Source organism: Salvia splendens, chromosome 8 (assembly GCF_004379255.2).
Source record: "Salvia splendens isolate huo1 chromosome 8, SspV2, whole genome shotgun sequence".
NCBI lineage: Eukaryota > Viridiplantae > Streptophyta > Magnoliopsida > Lamiales > Lamiaceae > Salvia > Salvia splendens.
Genome location: NC_056039.1, coordinates 8103057 through 8118854, shown reverse-complemented (window position 1 = coordinate 8118854; position 15798 = coordinate 8103057). Strand labels below are relative to the sequence as shown.

The 15798-nt window shown below is 43.0% G+C and overlaps 2 protein-coding genes across 2 annotated transcripts; one reads left to right on the top strand and one right to left on the bottom strand.

The window, feature by feature from the left end:
- The first annotated feature begins 5658 nt into the window (after window positions 1-5658).
- On the top strand, window positions 5659-8784 carry LOC121744020 (probable pyridoxal 5'-phosphate synthase subunit PDX2). Its single transcript, XM_042137453.1, has 7 exons — window positions 5659-5808; window positions 5878-6005; window positions 6673-6760; window positions 6937-7010; window positions 7422-7613; window positions 8227-8321; window positions 8393-8784. The coding sequence occupies exons 1-7, from the start codon at window positions 5757-5759 to the stop codon at window positions 8517-8519; spliced, it is 756 nt and encodes a 251-aa protein (XP_041993387.1). The 5' UTR covers window positions 5659-5756; the 3' UTR covers window positions 8520-8784.
- A 154-nt stretch (window positions 8785-8938) lies between these two features.
- LOC121744018 lies at window positions 8939-10431 on the bottom strand. Its single transcript, XM_042137452.1, has 2 exons — window positions 10021-10431; window positions 8939-9848 (listed from the first exon to the last, which is right to left on the bottom strand). The coding sequence occupies exons 1-2, from the start codon at window positions 10349-10351 to the stop codon at window positions 9118-9120; spliced, it is 1062 nt and encodes a 353-aa protein (XP_041993386.1). The 5' UTR covers window positions 10352-10431; the 3' UTR covers window positions 8939-9117.
- Between the last annotated feature and the right edge of the window lie 5367 nt (window positions 10432-15798).

The window sequence follows — 15798 nt, the reverse complement described above, 5'->3', positions numbered from 1 at the left end:
CCCTCTGTTGACTTTTTTCTTTATCCATTTTCAGAGGAACGATATGCTCTCCAAGCTCGTCGCCGTCGAACTCTCCAAAGCGTCCAATGACTATGCTGAGATGCAGAGGAAGTTGGCGGCTGCTTGTCATCGGGCCGAACAGGCTGAGGCCAAGTTTGAGAAGGCCAGAGCTGCTAGGATCTCGGCCCAGGATGAAGCTCAGTTTGCCAAAAACCAGCTCGTCATCCAGCGAGAGCAGACGAAACGGAGGGATGCTGCCGCCGTGGTTGCCCAAGGGGAGGTTCTCCGTGCTTTCGCGGAGAAACTCTTTCTGAGCAACCAATTTTCAGCCTTTGTCGGTGATCTGCTGAAACTGATGACCGATAAAGCCGAGCAGGGTCCCGAAGTCATCCTGCCGCTGTACGGCCGAGAGATAGCAGCTCGGCTTCAGAGTCTGCCGGTGCTTGAGGAGCTTGCTTCGTCCTCGGTCCTGCTTTCTGCAGACCAAGTTCGTAGTTGCCGAGCTGACCGCGATGAGAACATGGAGGCTATCTTTGCCTCCATAGGGTCAGTTTCACCCGCTCCAATTTTCCATGGAGAGGGTGAGACCGAGCAGCATGAGTGGCAGACCGGCGATGAGCAGGCCGAGCAGGAGGCGCAGCAGATCGGCTACGGTGGCGCCGAGCAGGCTGGGGAGAGCAGGGAGGCCGAGGCTGAAGCTGAAGCAGACAAGGAGAAGGAAGCTGAACCTCACCGAGAAGGCGGAGACGAAGCTGGCGGAGTATGATTTCGTCTCCCTTCTCTTAGTTTAGTTTCTTCCTTCTTGTAAAACGGCCTTGAAGCCCTTGTGTAGAAATTTTTTCTTATGAATGAAAAAATTCTTCTTTCTGCTCTTGTGTCTTCGTATAGCCTTTCGTACTCTCTTTTACTCCTGTTGTGGTTTACTACCTGCTCAGTAATCTGAAATGCCGAACTGACATAGCTGCTCTATATTCTGAACTCTTAAGGAGCTGGAGGTACTTCACTGGAAGCGGCTGTACTCTTCGGCTTTAGACGAAGCTGAGAAAAGAGCCATAGCTGACCAGGTGAAGAATGACGAACTCTTGGCTCGTTCAGTGAAGCTGGAGGCCGACAATAAGGACTTAGAGTCCGAAAAGAAAGATCTGGAGGCCGAGCTGAATACCGCCGTCGCTGAGAGGACTGCGTATGAGGATTTCATCTGCAGGCGCGGGGGAATGACCATCTCTGAAGTTCAGGAACGAGTTGACGAACTGTGGGAGGAATATCATGTACTCCGGAGGAACAATGCGCTGGAGAGCTCGGCTTGCCAACAAGTCGTGAAATCATTGCGGCGCTGGGCTTCTCGGTACGACATCATTCTTTCCCGGCGTCCCTCAATCGAGAGATTCCTTAGGCATTTCCCGTCAACAGATGGTCACACTCCAGCTCAAACCCCTGATTCACTTGCTCAAAACCTTACTCCAAGTCAGCAACGAACTCAGGAACAGCCGGAAACGTCAAGACGAGAACGGACTCAGGAGCAACCGGAAACGTCAAGACAAGGACGGACTGAAGTTCGTAGAGGAGCTGTGATTATGAGTGAGCAAGATCAACAAATGCTTCGTGAAGAGACTCTTCGCCGCCGAGGTGCTAGAGCTTCCCGGGCTCAGGGAAGAGGCGGTAGGTCGATTAGAGCATCTCGTCGACCTGCTTATTCTTCAGCTGCCGAGAACGCCCGAACTCGGCTTCACGAGGATTTTGTGAATAGGTGGCTCAACTTCAGCAACCCTGGACAGTAGAATAGTCCTTTGTAATAGCGTAACGCCATTTTGTAGAGTAGCGGAGTTGTATGCCGAACAAGATTTAATAAATGAAATTTTCATTTCGCTTCTAACACTGCGTATTAACAGCTCAGCGAAATAATTTCATCGTACTTGTTCTCGGTCTTATGAAGTAAACTTCTTTGACCGGACTTGGTCCTTGGTCTTATGAAATAAACTTCTTTGACCGGACTTGGTCCTTGGTCTGATGAAATAAACATCTTTGACCGGACTCGTCTTTGGTCTGATGAAATAAACATCTTTGACCGGACTCGTCTTTGGTCTGATGAAATAAACATCTTTGACCGGACTCGTCTTTGGTCTGATGAAATAAACATCTTTGACCGGACTAAGCTTGTGTCCTAATTTGGCGAGTTTTATCGCTTGGATCGGACTTTCCCTTGTCCTAATTCGGCGAGTTTTATCGCGTGGATCGGACTATCCATTTGTTGCAGTTCGTTTCAGACGGACTGCTTGTTTTTTAAGCCGAATTGTGGTCTTGTATCTTCTTCAGAAGCTTGGACTCACAATCGTTGGCTTATTGTTGCAGTTCGTTTCAGACGAACTGCTTGTTTCTTAAGCCGAATTGTGGTCTTGTATCCTCTTTAGAAGCTTGGACTCACAATCGTAGGCTTATATATGTTCTAAAAAGGGGATCAGCCTTCGAAGAACAAGATACCTCAGCAACATTTGTAAGAGACGACACGCACATAGACAGACAAAACACACCTAGACAAATAAAAAGCACATAGAGACAAAAACGCACATAGCCTTAGGACCGAACTAGACACAAGACTTGACTGACCGGACTGTCTCTTACAAATGGAACTTCTTGAGGTTGGAAACGTACCATGTTCGGGGTGCTTGTTCTCCTGACATGTGAGTAAATTTATAAGACCCTTTGCCGAGGACTTCTGGCACCCGATATGGACCTTCCCATGTGGGTTCGAGTTCGCCCAGCTTTTCTGCTCGGCTTACTTCGTTGTTTCTCAAGACGAGATCTCCCACTTGAAATTGCAGCTTTTTCACCCTTTGGTTATAATACCGGGCTACTTGCTCCTTGTACTTGGCTGCTTTTATGCAGACCAATTCTCTTCTTTCTTCGGCCAGATCTAGTTCGGCTCTCAGTCCGTCATCATTCATTTCTGAGGAGAAATTTAGAGTTCGGGGACTGGGTATGCCGATCTCAACCGGAATCACGGCTTCAGTGCCGTACACCATCGAGTTCGGCTCCGGTGTGACTTCGGTCATTTCGCCTGCCTTTGACTCCGGCTGCTGTGATTGCTATGCTTGATGGTGCCGATCTGATTGCTCGGCACTTTTAAGCGCAATCTGCAAACACTTGCTCTTTTTTGATCACCTCGGATGACCGCTATCCCTCCTTTAGTAGGGAAGGTGTTCGGCGAGGATGCCTCTGATCGCTATGATCGGGCTTCTTTTTGTCTTCTCTAGATGAGCTGTCTAAAGACCGTTTTCGACGGTCTGCCTCATCGGCACGAGAAAACTGGTCCGCAATGTCCCACATCTCTTGAGCTGTTTGCGGACTGCATTCCACGAGCTTTCTGTAGAGAGCTCCGGGCAGGATTCCATTTTGGAATGCCGAAATGACAAGTAGATCATTGAGATAATCTACTTGTAGGCATTCCTTGTGGAACCTCGTCATAAAGTCGCTGATCATTTCGTCGCGACCTTGACGTATAGAAAGCAGCTGAGCCGAAGTGATCCGGGCTTCCGCTTTCTGAAAGAACCTCCTGTGGAAAGCATCCATTAGATCTCGGTAAGATCTAATGCTGCCTTGAGGGAGGCTATCGAACCACCTTCTCGCGTTCCCGATAAGCAGCTCGGGGAACAGCTTGCACATATGGACCTCATTGAGACCCTGGTTCGCCATATTATACTGATAGCGTCACAGGAAGTCATGAGGATCCACCAACCCGTCATAAGTTATCGACGGAGTTCGGTAGTTCTGTGGAAGGGGAGTTCGGGTGATATCGTCCGAGAACGGAGTCTTCAATGCTCCGTACATGGCGAACCCGACATCTCTTCGGTATGGAGGAGATGGAGATCTCCTGTGATTCCGGCACCGAGGAGGGACAGGAACATGTCGGGGTGGAGGATTCTTCTTCCTGGAAGACACGGCACTACTGCGGTAGTGACTTTCATGTCTGGAGGAGGAGGGAGAATCCACCGTTTTCGTCTTCGGCTGTTGGCTCTTTTGCAGGAAGGCTAAGAACTCATCCTGCTTCTCAGCCAAGAACAGCTTGACAGCCTCATTCAAATCAGGCTGCTGGGAAGACTCGGTGTGTGGACCTTTTGAGCGGCTTGTTCCTTCATCGTGAAAACTGGAAGTAGCTGTCTCCCGAGGCTGTTTTCCGGACCTGCGGACTGGACTAGCTTCCTCATGGTTTTCACGAACGGTATTACGGGTAGTGTGTGATCTGGTATGCATTTTTTTTGGGGTGGAAAAAGGGTCAAAAATTCGCTTTATCACAAATTTGGTTCTCTGTTTCCCACAGACGGCGCCAGTGATGGTTTGGCGAATTTTTGATGGTGATGAATGCAGGAAAATGCAGATCACGACACAGAGATTTACGTGGTTCGATTTACTGAGGTAAATCTACGTCCACGGGAAGAAAAGAGGGCAGAGTTGTATTGCTTGATCTGTTTTCTACAGCTTACAATACAGACTTGCTATATGATCTTTTATCTCTAGAGAGCTCATTTAGAACTTAACCCTTTTCTATCTGATCTAAGTTCTATTTATACATTGAACTAAGATCGTGGCTTGCATCACCACTAACTAGGTCGTGGCTTACATCACCACTAACTAGGTCGTGGCTTACATCACCACTAAGTATGTCGTGGATGTCGTGGAGGTCATGAGATCCTGCATGGGTCCACCACGAAATAGATCGTGTAGTGGAGGTCGTGGAGGTTCTGCATGGGTCCACTATCTCCCAGTTCGGTCGAAGACTGAGACCGAACTGCTGAACTATTGCCGATCTGAGAGTAGAGCTTGATTGGTCGGCTTTTACCGAGCCGTAGGCTGGGGCCGAACTCTTTGGTAATGCCGAACTGATTGGTCGGCTTTTACCGAGCTGTAGGCTAGGGCCGAACTCTTTGGTAATGCCGAACTGATACTCTTCCTTGGGCTTTGGGCTGATGGGCCGTCACTGCTATTGGGCTTGTTTAGTACGTACTCCATCACTGCACATATATGGCATTCCCATGCTACAAAAATATCTCTATGTATTTTATTTTTTTTACCGAATAAACCCATAATTTATTTAATTAATCTATAATCATTGACAAGTGACAACTTTGAACATTTGTGGTAAACACAGACGGAATTTTACCTATGTATTTTTTCCGTGACACCGTTTCTAAAAGTATTTACTGGCGGAATGCCTCAAGTAGAAGTAGTGTATGTTAAGAAAGGAAAAGATACCAAAGAATAATTCCAATTGTGCTCCACAATTATACTCCAAGAATAGAATAGGAAGATTGATATTATATCATAATTACACATGTATCAACCCTATATAAAGGGATAGTCTCTGCAGTAATAAGATATCATCAAATTATTGATTTTATAATTCCTCTCATTGTCTCTATTCCCAAATTATGTCTAATATTCAAGAGTGTAGAACACAGGAAAACTCAAAAAGCGTAGTTGAAAATTTCCAACTTACAATGACATGGTCTCAGCCCATAAACCACAGAAGAAGTTACGCCTACTTAATGGGCTATGGCCCACTATAGCAGTGCGCTGCGGGCCCAAAAGTGGCTATGGAGGCGGCGGAGGCAATTTTGGCTCGCATATTTTGGCTTTTTGGAATATTCATAAATTCATAATCATCCTTTAAAAATTGAGTGAAGCAAGAGTCTGACACGATTCTTCACCGCAATTGGCAACGGTAGACAGGCGTTGCTCGTTCTCGTCTTGTGTGGCCAAAGATGGTTGTTGGCGTTCTTGCTCTACAGGGGTCTTTCAACGAGCACATTGCGGGTCCGCTGATTTAATGCCTTGAACACTTAACTCGTATGGTTTCGCGATTTAATGATTGGGGTATTGCAGTGCTGAGAAGGTTGGGCGTGAAGGGGGTGGAGGTGAGGAAACCTGAGCAGCTGCAGACCGTCCGGGCCCTCATCATCCCTGGCGGCGAAAGCACCACCATGGCCAAGCTTGCCGAGTACCATAACCTCGTATGCTCTCTCTCTCGGAAACCTATCAACTTGTGTGTTGAAGATTGTGTTTGGGAGTTAACCTTAGTGAAACAAGTAGACCAATTCAATACTCATACCCGGATAAAAATCTCGCCTTGTGGATAGATCTCTCTTTCTTGTTTATAGGTTTTTGGATTGTGGCTTAAATTCAGATAATAAAGCTGAGTTAGTATATGAATTCAATACACAACTCAGAAGGTATCTCTGCATTTTTTTGTCCAGGTTCTTTGATTGTAAGTGAAGCTAGTCTTTACTTGTGGTGTGTCTTACGCATTCCGAATCCAGTTCTAGGTCTCTGTTTTACAATATTTCTTCCAAATCATGGAATTTAATGGTTTTGCTACATCTTCTAGTCCGAACCTCATGTTTGAAATAGACGTTTGTCTCTTTTTTCTTGAGTAGAGATGATATGTCTCACGAAGTTTATTCAAACATGAACAATGAAAACGATATTTTAAGGCTGCATCAAGTCTATAAGTGTAACAATACAGAAACTTTGTATTTGAACTGCTAATATATGCCTTTCTTTCTGGTTTCCAGAACTTTGCTGTAATCCAACTGTTTTTTTAGTTCTGGATGTTCAGTGTTGTGTTATGCAGGTTGTATGGTACTCCATATCTTTGTGCTAATTTGGTTCTTACTGCAGTTTCCTGCACTAAGGGAATTTGTGAAAATGGGGAATCCGGTTTGGGGAACCTGTGCTGGCCTTATCTTTTTGGCTGACAAAGCAGTCGGTACGTGATTAACAATTAATATCATTATGTCACCTTTTATTTCTGCAAAAATTTGCACCCATCTCTTGAGATCCATGTGTCCAATCTTCTAAATCTCGATTCCATATTTTGTATCCATACTTCAAAATAATGTCTTTTACAAGTTGGTTTTGAAATATATGTCATATATATTACAGGGCAAAAAACTGGTGGACAGGAACTTATTGGTGGCCTTAACTGTACAGTTCATCGAAACTTCTTTGGCAGTCAGGTACAATATGAGTTGCATTTTCTTCAGTTCTGTTCGTCCTTTGCTAATGTCCATTAAAACATTTAAGTTTCTTACATATTAGTAGGATATTTGTTTTTGTTCTTGTTAGATGTTATTTAGACAATGTCTAAAGTAGTTGGATAAAATTATTTTATAAGATTAGTAACCACAAAGTTTGTAATGTTATCTGGTCAAAATTAGAGGAAATACGTTTTCTAATTCTTTGAACTTTACTACTCATAAGCCTATTGAAGACGGTTTGTTTCTATTCTGATTCTCTGAAACAGACTATGCAAAACAAAAGAATGGATATTACAGATAGAATTTGTCTCAAGTGCTCATTGATCCTTACATTTCCAGCACTTTGACAACAGTGAATCATCATTTTATAATCTGCAAGAAACTTTTTAGATACAAAGCTTTGAGGCAGAGCTCTCGGTTCCTGAGATTGTGGCCAAAGAAGGAGGTCCTCCAAGCTTCAGAGGTGTGTTTATTCGTGCTCCAGGGATCCTTGAAGTAGGTCCAGAGGTGCAAGTATTGGCAGAAGTTCTTCTTCCATCTGATAGACCTGCTAAACGTGATGCTGCTTCTGAAAGTTTAGAGGTCAATCCACTTGTGCTCTCACTTGAATCTTTTATGCTTGTTTATCCTGTACGATCTTTCCCTTGTCCTGCAAAATATCTGTTACGAGTTTTAATCTTAGCCGTAGGTACCTTTACTTTACCGGTGGTTAGCACGATGCACACCAAGGTGTCTATATTTACGTCTTTTTTGGACATTACACCATTTTTGCAGGCTTCATATTGACCAATTTAATGCTGATCAGATTTACTCTTTCTATTGTTTTCCCCTCCTTGAGGGAATGTGATGGGGGTGGTATAGAACTTTAAACATTTTTCTATATAGCTATATAATATATGTGCAAAGATCAGTATTATGAAATCAACCATCCTCTTCACACTCTGGTAATTCTGTAGAACGTAATATGTTTATGATTGCGAGAAAGTGTTTGGTTGCTACCTAACCATTGGATTTGACTTCAAACAATAGTGTTTTCAATGAGATTTAAGTATGTGAAAATCGTTGGTCCTCTTCTTATTTCTTCAGTTGGCCTCTGCATTTTATAAAATAAATAATCTAGCGCAATTTGTTTCTAACAAGTTTCTTTTGATGCATAGCTTCTCATTTTAACATCAATTACTATGTGATACCCCAGGAAGCAGCTGTAGCTGAAAAGGTCATCGTTGCTGTAAAGCAGGGAACGTTGCTAGCGACTGCTTTTCATCCAGAGTTAACTGCAGATACCAGATGGTCTGTTTTGTGCTTTGTGTTTTTCTGTATTTAACTATTCAGTTGCTTGACCGTACAATTTCACATTGCAGGCACAGCTATTTCTTGAAGATGCTGGATGAAGACAGCCAAGAAGCATCAAGTAGCACGGCATTGTCCTCCGACAATCTAAGCCTCCCCGATCCACCAAAGTATGAGCTCCCGATCATCCATTACTAACAAGGACAAAAAGGAAAAAGGTGCGTGGTTCCTTGTCAAATTTGTCAAAGATAGACCGGGCCGGGGCTCACCGCCACAAAATATATCTCTTTGTAAATTGTTTTAGTAGTTTACATTGATCGGCTTAAGGATTATTTAGCCCAAGTAGTTCAATGCGCTCTCAAATAGCAATCTTTACTATTTTTCACACCAAGAAGCTCCACAAACATCTATGCGGAATTTGACCCTTTCTGGAAATCTATTATATGGATTTTACTTTTGTTTATGGTTTTATGGGAGTTGGAACTTATGAGATCTAATCTGATCTTCTGTTCTATTGTACATGTTCAACTCAAATTCTCAATCAAATAACTTTATTATTCCCATGTAAATAAATAGCACACTTAAATTCTCAATCAAATAACTTTATTATTCCCATGTAAATAAATAGCACTCTGGGCCATGTATATACACACATAAATAAGAAATATGTTGCTATTTATGCAACAATTATTGTACATCAAACTCAGAAACAAGCACAACAATCAACCAAGCAAACACAGCTTGTTATCCAAACAAATACAAAAATTCACACAATTTATTTATATGCAACAAGCAATCATGCTACTTCAATAAGTGGTGATGAAGAAGGTCTGGAGAAAATACAGAGCTTGCAGGATGGCGAGTACAATGACGACACGTAGTACTTATCCTCGCCTCCGACCAGCGGCATCAGCACCCCCTTCTTGGCCGGGCTGACATACCCAGGCCGGTACGTAATTCCAAGGATGCCATCGACACGATCAGACAAATTTGCAAACCTAAACTGTGTCTCAAGATGCGCGAACGCATCGTCGCTAGGCAGCTGGTAGTTATGAACCCTATTTTCCTCCTCGCCGATGGGGGTAACCCTAACGTCGATCTCCACCAGCCCCGCCACCGTCACTCTCACCGTGTTGACATCGTCAGTCCTCTCAACCACCACCTCTCTCCCGCTCCCACTGCTGGTCCTCCACTCCGCATCCCCCTCTGTGGGGACGGCCACAGATTGGCCATCCCACTTGACGGCCAGCGCGTCAGTCCGGTCGTCCCAGTGGGCGACCTTCTTGGCCGCGATCATGAGGGTGTGGGCATCGAACATGACAGCGAGGGCCTGCACCCACGTGTAGTCGCGGGTCCGCCCTGCCGGCCTGGCGCCGATGAGGTGGGCGTTGATGTGGAGGTTGTGGTCTGAGAAAATGGCGAAGTCGCTGCCCTTGGAACCGTGGAAGTAGAACATCACTCCGTCCCCACCAACGAAGCGCGGGTCGTAGCACAGCGAACCGAAGCCGTTGCACTTAGGCCTCCTCCCTGATAAAATAATAAAAAATATTTTATAATATAAATTTCAATTATTAGGGAGTCCTGACTCCTCTATAAATGACGGGATTACCCCTGCTCATTATCCACTCATTTACAGAGGAGTCAGGATTACTACTAATTTGTCGATGTGGGACAAAAAGGGGTTCTAAATGAGACGTACATTTGCAGGTGATCTCACACTTGCTGCTGCAGTCGACGAAGCAGCCTTTGTTCTTCTTATTCTTCTTGGGCTTCCGCTGGGGGCACTCGGGCGGGCAGGTGAGGGTCTTGTAGTGGCATTTGCCTCTTGCGTGACAGAAGGCGCGTTCCTGGTTGGTCTTGGGCAGCGGCTCAAGCATTTCGTAGTTGGTTGTGGCCGCGTCGTTAGGAGGTTTCTTCTGCTTGGTGGCATTGTTGCCGCTGTTGCCTTGGGCCGCGGCAGCTGAGATGGAGATGAAGATGAAGAGGAGGAGGAGGAGAGCCACCGGAAAGTAAAGCTTCCTCGCCTCCATTTTTTCAAGTAGTAGTAATTAAGAGATTTAATTGTGTTTAGCCAAATGATCAATGGAAGGATTTATAGGTTGGAGATAAATGAGCGTGGGTTTCGGCTTAACTTAAGTAATGATGATATTTAGTTGATACTATTCTATTCGAGAAATACAGTGGTTTCCTGGTTGGCTTTGATTAATTTACTTTCAATATTCATAAAACACACATGTTATTGCATAAAAGTCTTGGTTGGGTTTCTTACGTAACTTTGTATTTGCTTCATAATGTAACAATCCATTCGTAAGATCAATTTCAGCCAACGCTACTATTTCGAAGTTCTCATTAAATTTTGATTGTCTCATTCATTAAATAAGATTGTCTGATCACATGAAAATACATTTTGATTAGACAAAAAATAAAAAAAAAGATCGTATATTAAGTGTACAAGCTTTACGTCGGTGGCGCTTATTAAGTTATGAAGCACTTAAAAAAATGTGCAGAGGAGAGGAGATCTGAGATAGCAGCATTTACTTTTGGATTGATGCATCTCTACGTCAAGTTTTTGCATGTCAAAACAAAATGTGTCATGTGTGTTTGACCATGTCCATTGTGAATAAATAAAATTCTTTTACTTTCGATTGCTTTTATAGGGTAAAAGTAGTACTCCTAGTATAGTATCTTAAGTAATTAATGTCGGTATTATATGAGAAATTGGGGTGTGCATGCAATTATAGTTTTAAATTTTACTCCAATCAAACCAACTTGTCTATAATCTCATTAAAAACCAAACTGAACGCGTTCGAAATATTCAAAATTTGGGATAAAAAATGTGTCGATTTAAAACCAAATTAGAACTAAATTATTTTAATGTGCACTAATACTAATAATTAAGGTTTCGATTTTTTAAATGCCATATTGAATACAGTATTCTCAAATTTAAAATCTAAAATTTTGAATTTTATTTTACAAAATTGCAATATATAAAAATAATTATATTTCATTTTTTTAGAGGCATATAGCGGTTTAGCATCACTCAAAATTAACAAAGTGATAAAATAGGATCGTTTTGGCTCATGCCTGTATGTCCATATAGTATATGTACACTTCCTAGGATGCATTTACTTGTGTCACAACAGGCTGTATTTAGTTTGGAGATTATTTCTGGAGAATATATGTCTTTGATTATGGGGGACAAATATGTCTGTCTTTTAAGTACTAGGATAAATAGAGCTAGCAGGAAACTATTGGTTTGACCACAGGTGTACCAAATTCGTCTTTACAGAATTCGACTAATCTTGTTTGACCAGGTTTGCGGATTAAAACCGAAAGTCTCCCAACGGGGGGGCGAGTTGAACCCGTGACCTCAAGATCACCACAACTCCGCGTTGCCAGCTGTGTAGCTATGCTATGACTCGGTGGTTAAAACTAATATTGTTTCCATAATCTTATTTATGAGACATTTATTTGTAATTTAAACATGTCGGTGATGATTATATATAGGGGAACTCTAGTTGTCTCTATTTACTTCGAATATGGTAGAAAACTTACATTATGTTATCAAACGAGACATTTCGATATATGTCTCTAGTGTAAAATTAATTAATTTTAGTAGGGAACATTTCGATATACTGTCTCTATAGTGTAAAATTAATTGATTTTAGTAGCTAGGAGACATTTCTAACTCTTTGAGTCATGTATTTGTAGGATCATCATAACAATATGAAGCTATATCTTTTGGGGTGTATGTGATAAATTGTCTTGGAGAAACTAACTTTGATCTGCATAGTAATAGTCTATAAAAGAGTAGTAGATTGATTTGTGTACATCTCTTACTTTGTTTCTCTAGAATTTAGTATTTAAGTGCTTAACTGTGAATCAATTTTTTTTCCCGAGATATGTAGATGAATATAGATTATAACTATTATTAGATTCTCAATTTTTTTACTTTGAAAGCTGAAACCGTTAATTTGATTTAGAAATTGAGTTTAAATATATACACCATAATAACACCTATACCAATAGAATTTATTAATCTATACCAATACAATTTGTTAAACACATCTTGAAAGTACTATACCCTATTCACTGGTTAAAACAGAGTATTACAATTTTCTCTAAAGAATTCTCGAATTTTACATAAAATCATTAATTTGAATCGATACTAAAAAATTGAATCAACGAGCCAAATTCTCACATAAAATCATTAGTCTGGAAAGTGCATCAATTTACCAGAGTCTAACATGAAATAGTATAAAAAAACGACCTCGTTCATTATATATTTATTCCATGCTAGAATCCGGTAAATTTGTTGATTCAACTTTCAAACACTCAATTCTTAAGGATCCAAAGTTGCAAAGTCATGCAAAATCCAACACCAACTGAATCTACTAATTAGAGATAAGCATCCCATCAATTGAATGTCTTCAATTCTAAGACCCCGCCATCTTGAGCAGGTCAAAATTAGGGCTGCCCCCTTCCCTACCTCTGTCGGCGGCAACTCCTCCGCTCCCCCATACAAGAACTCAGAGTAGGAGCGTTACAGCATGCATATCGGTTGTGAGGACGGAAGAATTGCCGATCAAACGTTTCTCCTTCTTCACAGTTGACACATATTTTTATGGTTGAATATGTGCAACTTGCCGATGCGTTTGGATCATGTTTCTACTTTCCCCAATGCTTCAGGTGCTTGTTTGTGTCTCCATAAAGGAAGTCTTCTTGCATCATCTTTACTCCTCATATATTATCAAATCGAAGTTAGTCAATGGCGTAATCTTTACTAAGACAACAAGTAAAAAAAAAGAGGAGAACTAGGTAAGTTAGACAAAAGATTGTTTGTTTTAAGATGAGATCAGTCTCTTTTAGTAGCATATGCATGTAATCTTCTTTTTCTTATCTTTCATGTAGTATTATATTCCGTGTTAAATTCTGTTGGAGGGAGAAAGCCAAGCACAGTGGCTAAGAGAATTCGCAATGGCGGACTTCGGCGCGGATGTCAGACCGACGTCTTCGCGGGACGTACGCCATTGTGCAACTGTTCAGCTGATATGGACGTCCGATACGGACACCGCATGTCCGCGCCTTTCGGCTGATGTCCGTCGCGACGTCCGCCATTGCGTTGACTCCCATGGACGTCGGCGCGGAATTCCCGATTTTTGCATTATTTTTTTTTTGAAAAAAATTCTATAAATACGTCTAGTTGCATTTCATTTCATTCGCACCACTTGTTTTAACAAGTTTCTCTCTCTCTAAATTTCTTTTATATTTCCGTAATGTCTGGTAGTAGTAGTGATAGTGGTAGTGGTGGTGGTAGTGGTGGTGGTGGTGGTGGTAGTGGTAGTGGTGGTGGTGGGCATTATGAACACATGATGCGGATGATACGCGCACGTGTGCGGGAGGCCGCGGAGAGGGAGGAACAAGCGGCCTCGGCGCCGGCGGTGCCTCGACCCATCCATCGTCGTACTATAGTGCCCCGGGATCACCTCGCTGCCCACAGTCGGTTGTACGAGGATTACTTTGCTTCGGAGCCACGGTTTGGGGAGAACCTATTCCGGCGACGGTTTAGGATGCATCGTCCGCTCTTTCTGCGTATCGTGGGCGCTTTGGAGCGTCGATATGGGTATTTTAGGGTGCAGGAGGATGCGGCTGGTAAACCCGGCCACACGCCGATTCAGAAGTGCACTGCCGCAATTAGGCCGACTGCCCGCGACTGCCTGAAGTATTTTTGTCAGGGCGTTAGGGAGATATTCGGGGATAGGTTTATTCAGAATCCTACCCCCAAAGATTGTCAGGCTCTGCTGGATATGCACGAGAATCAGCACGGGTTTCCGGGGATGTTAGGCAGCATAGATTGTATGCACTGGGAATGGAAGAACTGCCCCGCTGCCTGGAAAGGGATGTACACTACTGGTTTCAAGGCCAAGAATCCCACGATGATCCTTGAAGCAGTAGCTGACTACTGGCTGTGGATTTGACATGCCTATTTTGGAGTAGCCGGGTCTAACAACGACATCAACGTCCTCCAGTCGTCACCCCTCTTCAACGACCAGTGCATGGGCGTCGGTCCGGCCGTCAGTTTCGTCACCAACGGCAACCAACACAGTATGGGCTATTATTTGGCTGATGGGATATACCCGATGTGGCCCGTTTTTGTGAAGACGATCAGATGCCCAACGGATGAAAATAAGATATACTTTGAGCAACGTCAGGAGGCAGCGCGCAAGGATGTGGAGCGGGCATTTGGTGTGCTCCAGTCTCGATGGGCGGCAGTAAAAGGTCCATCACGGCTGTGGTATGTTGACAGCATCACCGACATCATGTACGCATGTATTATCATGCACAACATGATTGTCGAAGATGAAGGCCCAGCGCTGACCGATTGGGCCAACGATGATGCTACGGCTGCGGGTCCAAGCCACGGCGTGGCCACTGGCAATGTACGCATGGAGATACCCCATGACGATGTCGAGCGAGTCCGTGCATTAGCTGACATGCGCAAAAAATAAGCCCATGTTCGACTCCAGAACGATATAATTGAAGAAGTATGGCAGCGGAGGGGTTGTCGTTGATGGAGTTTTTAATTGTTAAAATGTATTTTTTTTATTTTGGTGAAATGTACTTTTCTTTTTTAATTAATAAATTTTTTATTTCGTATTCGTTTCGAATTTTTCTTCCATAAATTGCTTAATTCCGTAAATTGTTAAATTGGTGAATTTGTGATTTTTTTTAATGTGGGAAGTCCGTTGGGATGTCCTTGGGGATGTCCGCCACTGTGCAGTGGGATGTCTGTATGACGTGGCATCCGCAGTGGAAAGTCCGTATGACGTGGTAGGAGGTGTTTTTGGGATGTCCGCGGGGATGTCCGCTAGGACATCTGCGCCACTGCGGATGCCCTAATATTGGCTATGGCTACTCCTTTATCAAAACTTAGTACTCCATATTAATAGCCAGCTGTATATATCACTTCGCATTCTGTGCACTAATAAGAGCACCCACAACCGTGCTCTTGCCAACCAGCACGGTTGTGGGCCCGGCGCCACCTTTTATGCTTGCTCTTAGGCAAGAGCACAACACCCACAGCTGTGCTCTTCCGCAAGGACGAGCACAAGGGTCTCATCATTCCATTATTCAATTTAAATAAAAATATTTCCACAAAATTAAAATACATTACACATACCCGGAATAATATTACAAAATACATTAAAAATTAAAAATTACTCCCTCCGTCCGCCATTAGGAGTCCCATTTCTTAGTGGCACGAGTTTTAAGAAATGTTAGGAAAGGTGGGTGGAAAAAAGTTAATGGAATAGGGGTCCCATTTGTATATATTAATTTTAAATAAAATGTGAGTGAAATGAATTAGTGGAAGGTGGGACCCTATTACCATTTATGGTAAAAGTGAATCGGATCTTTTATTCACGGACGGACTAAAATGGAAAAACGAGACTCCTATTCGTGGACAGAGGGAGTACAT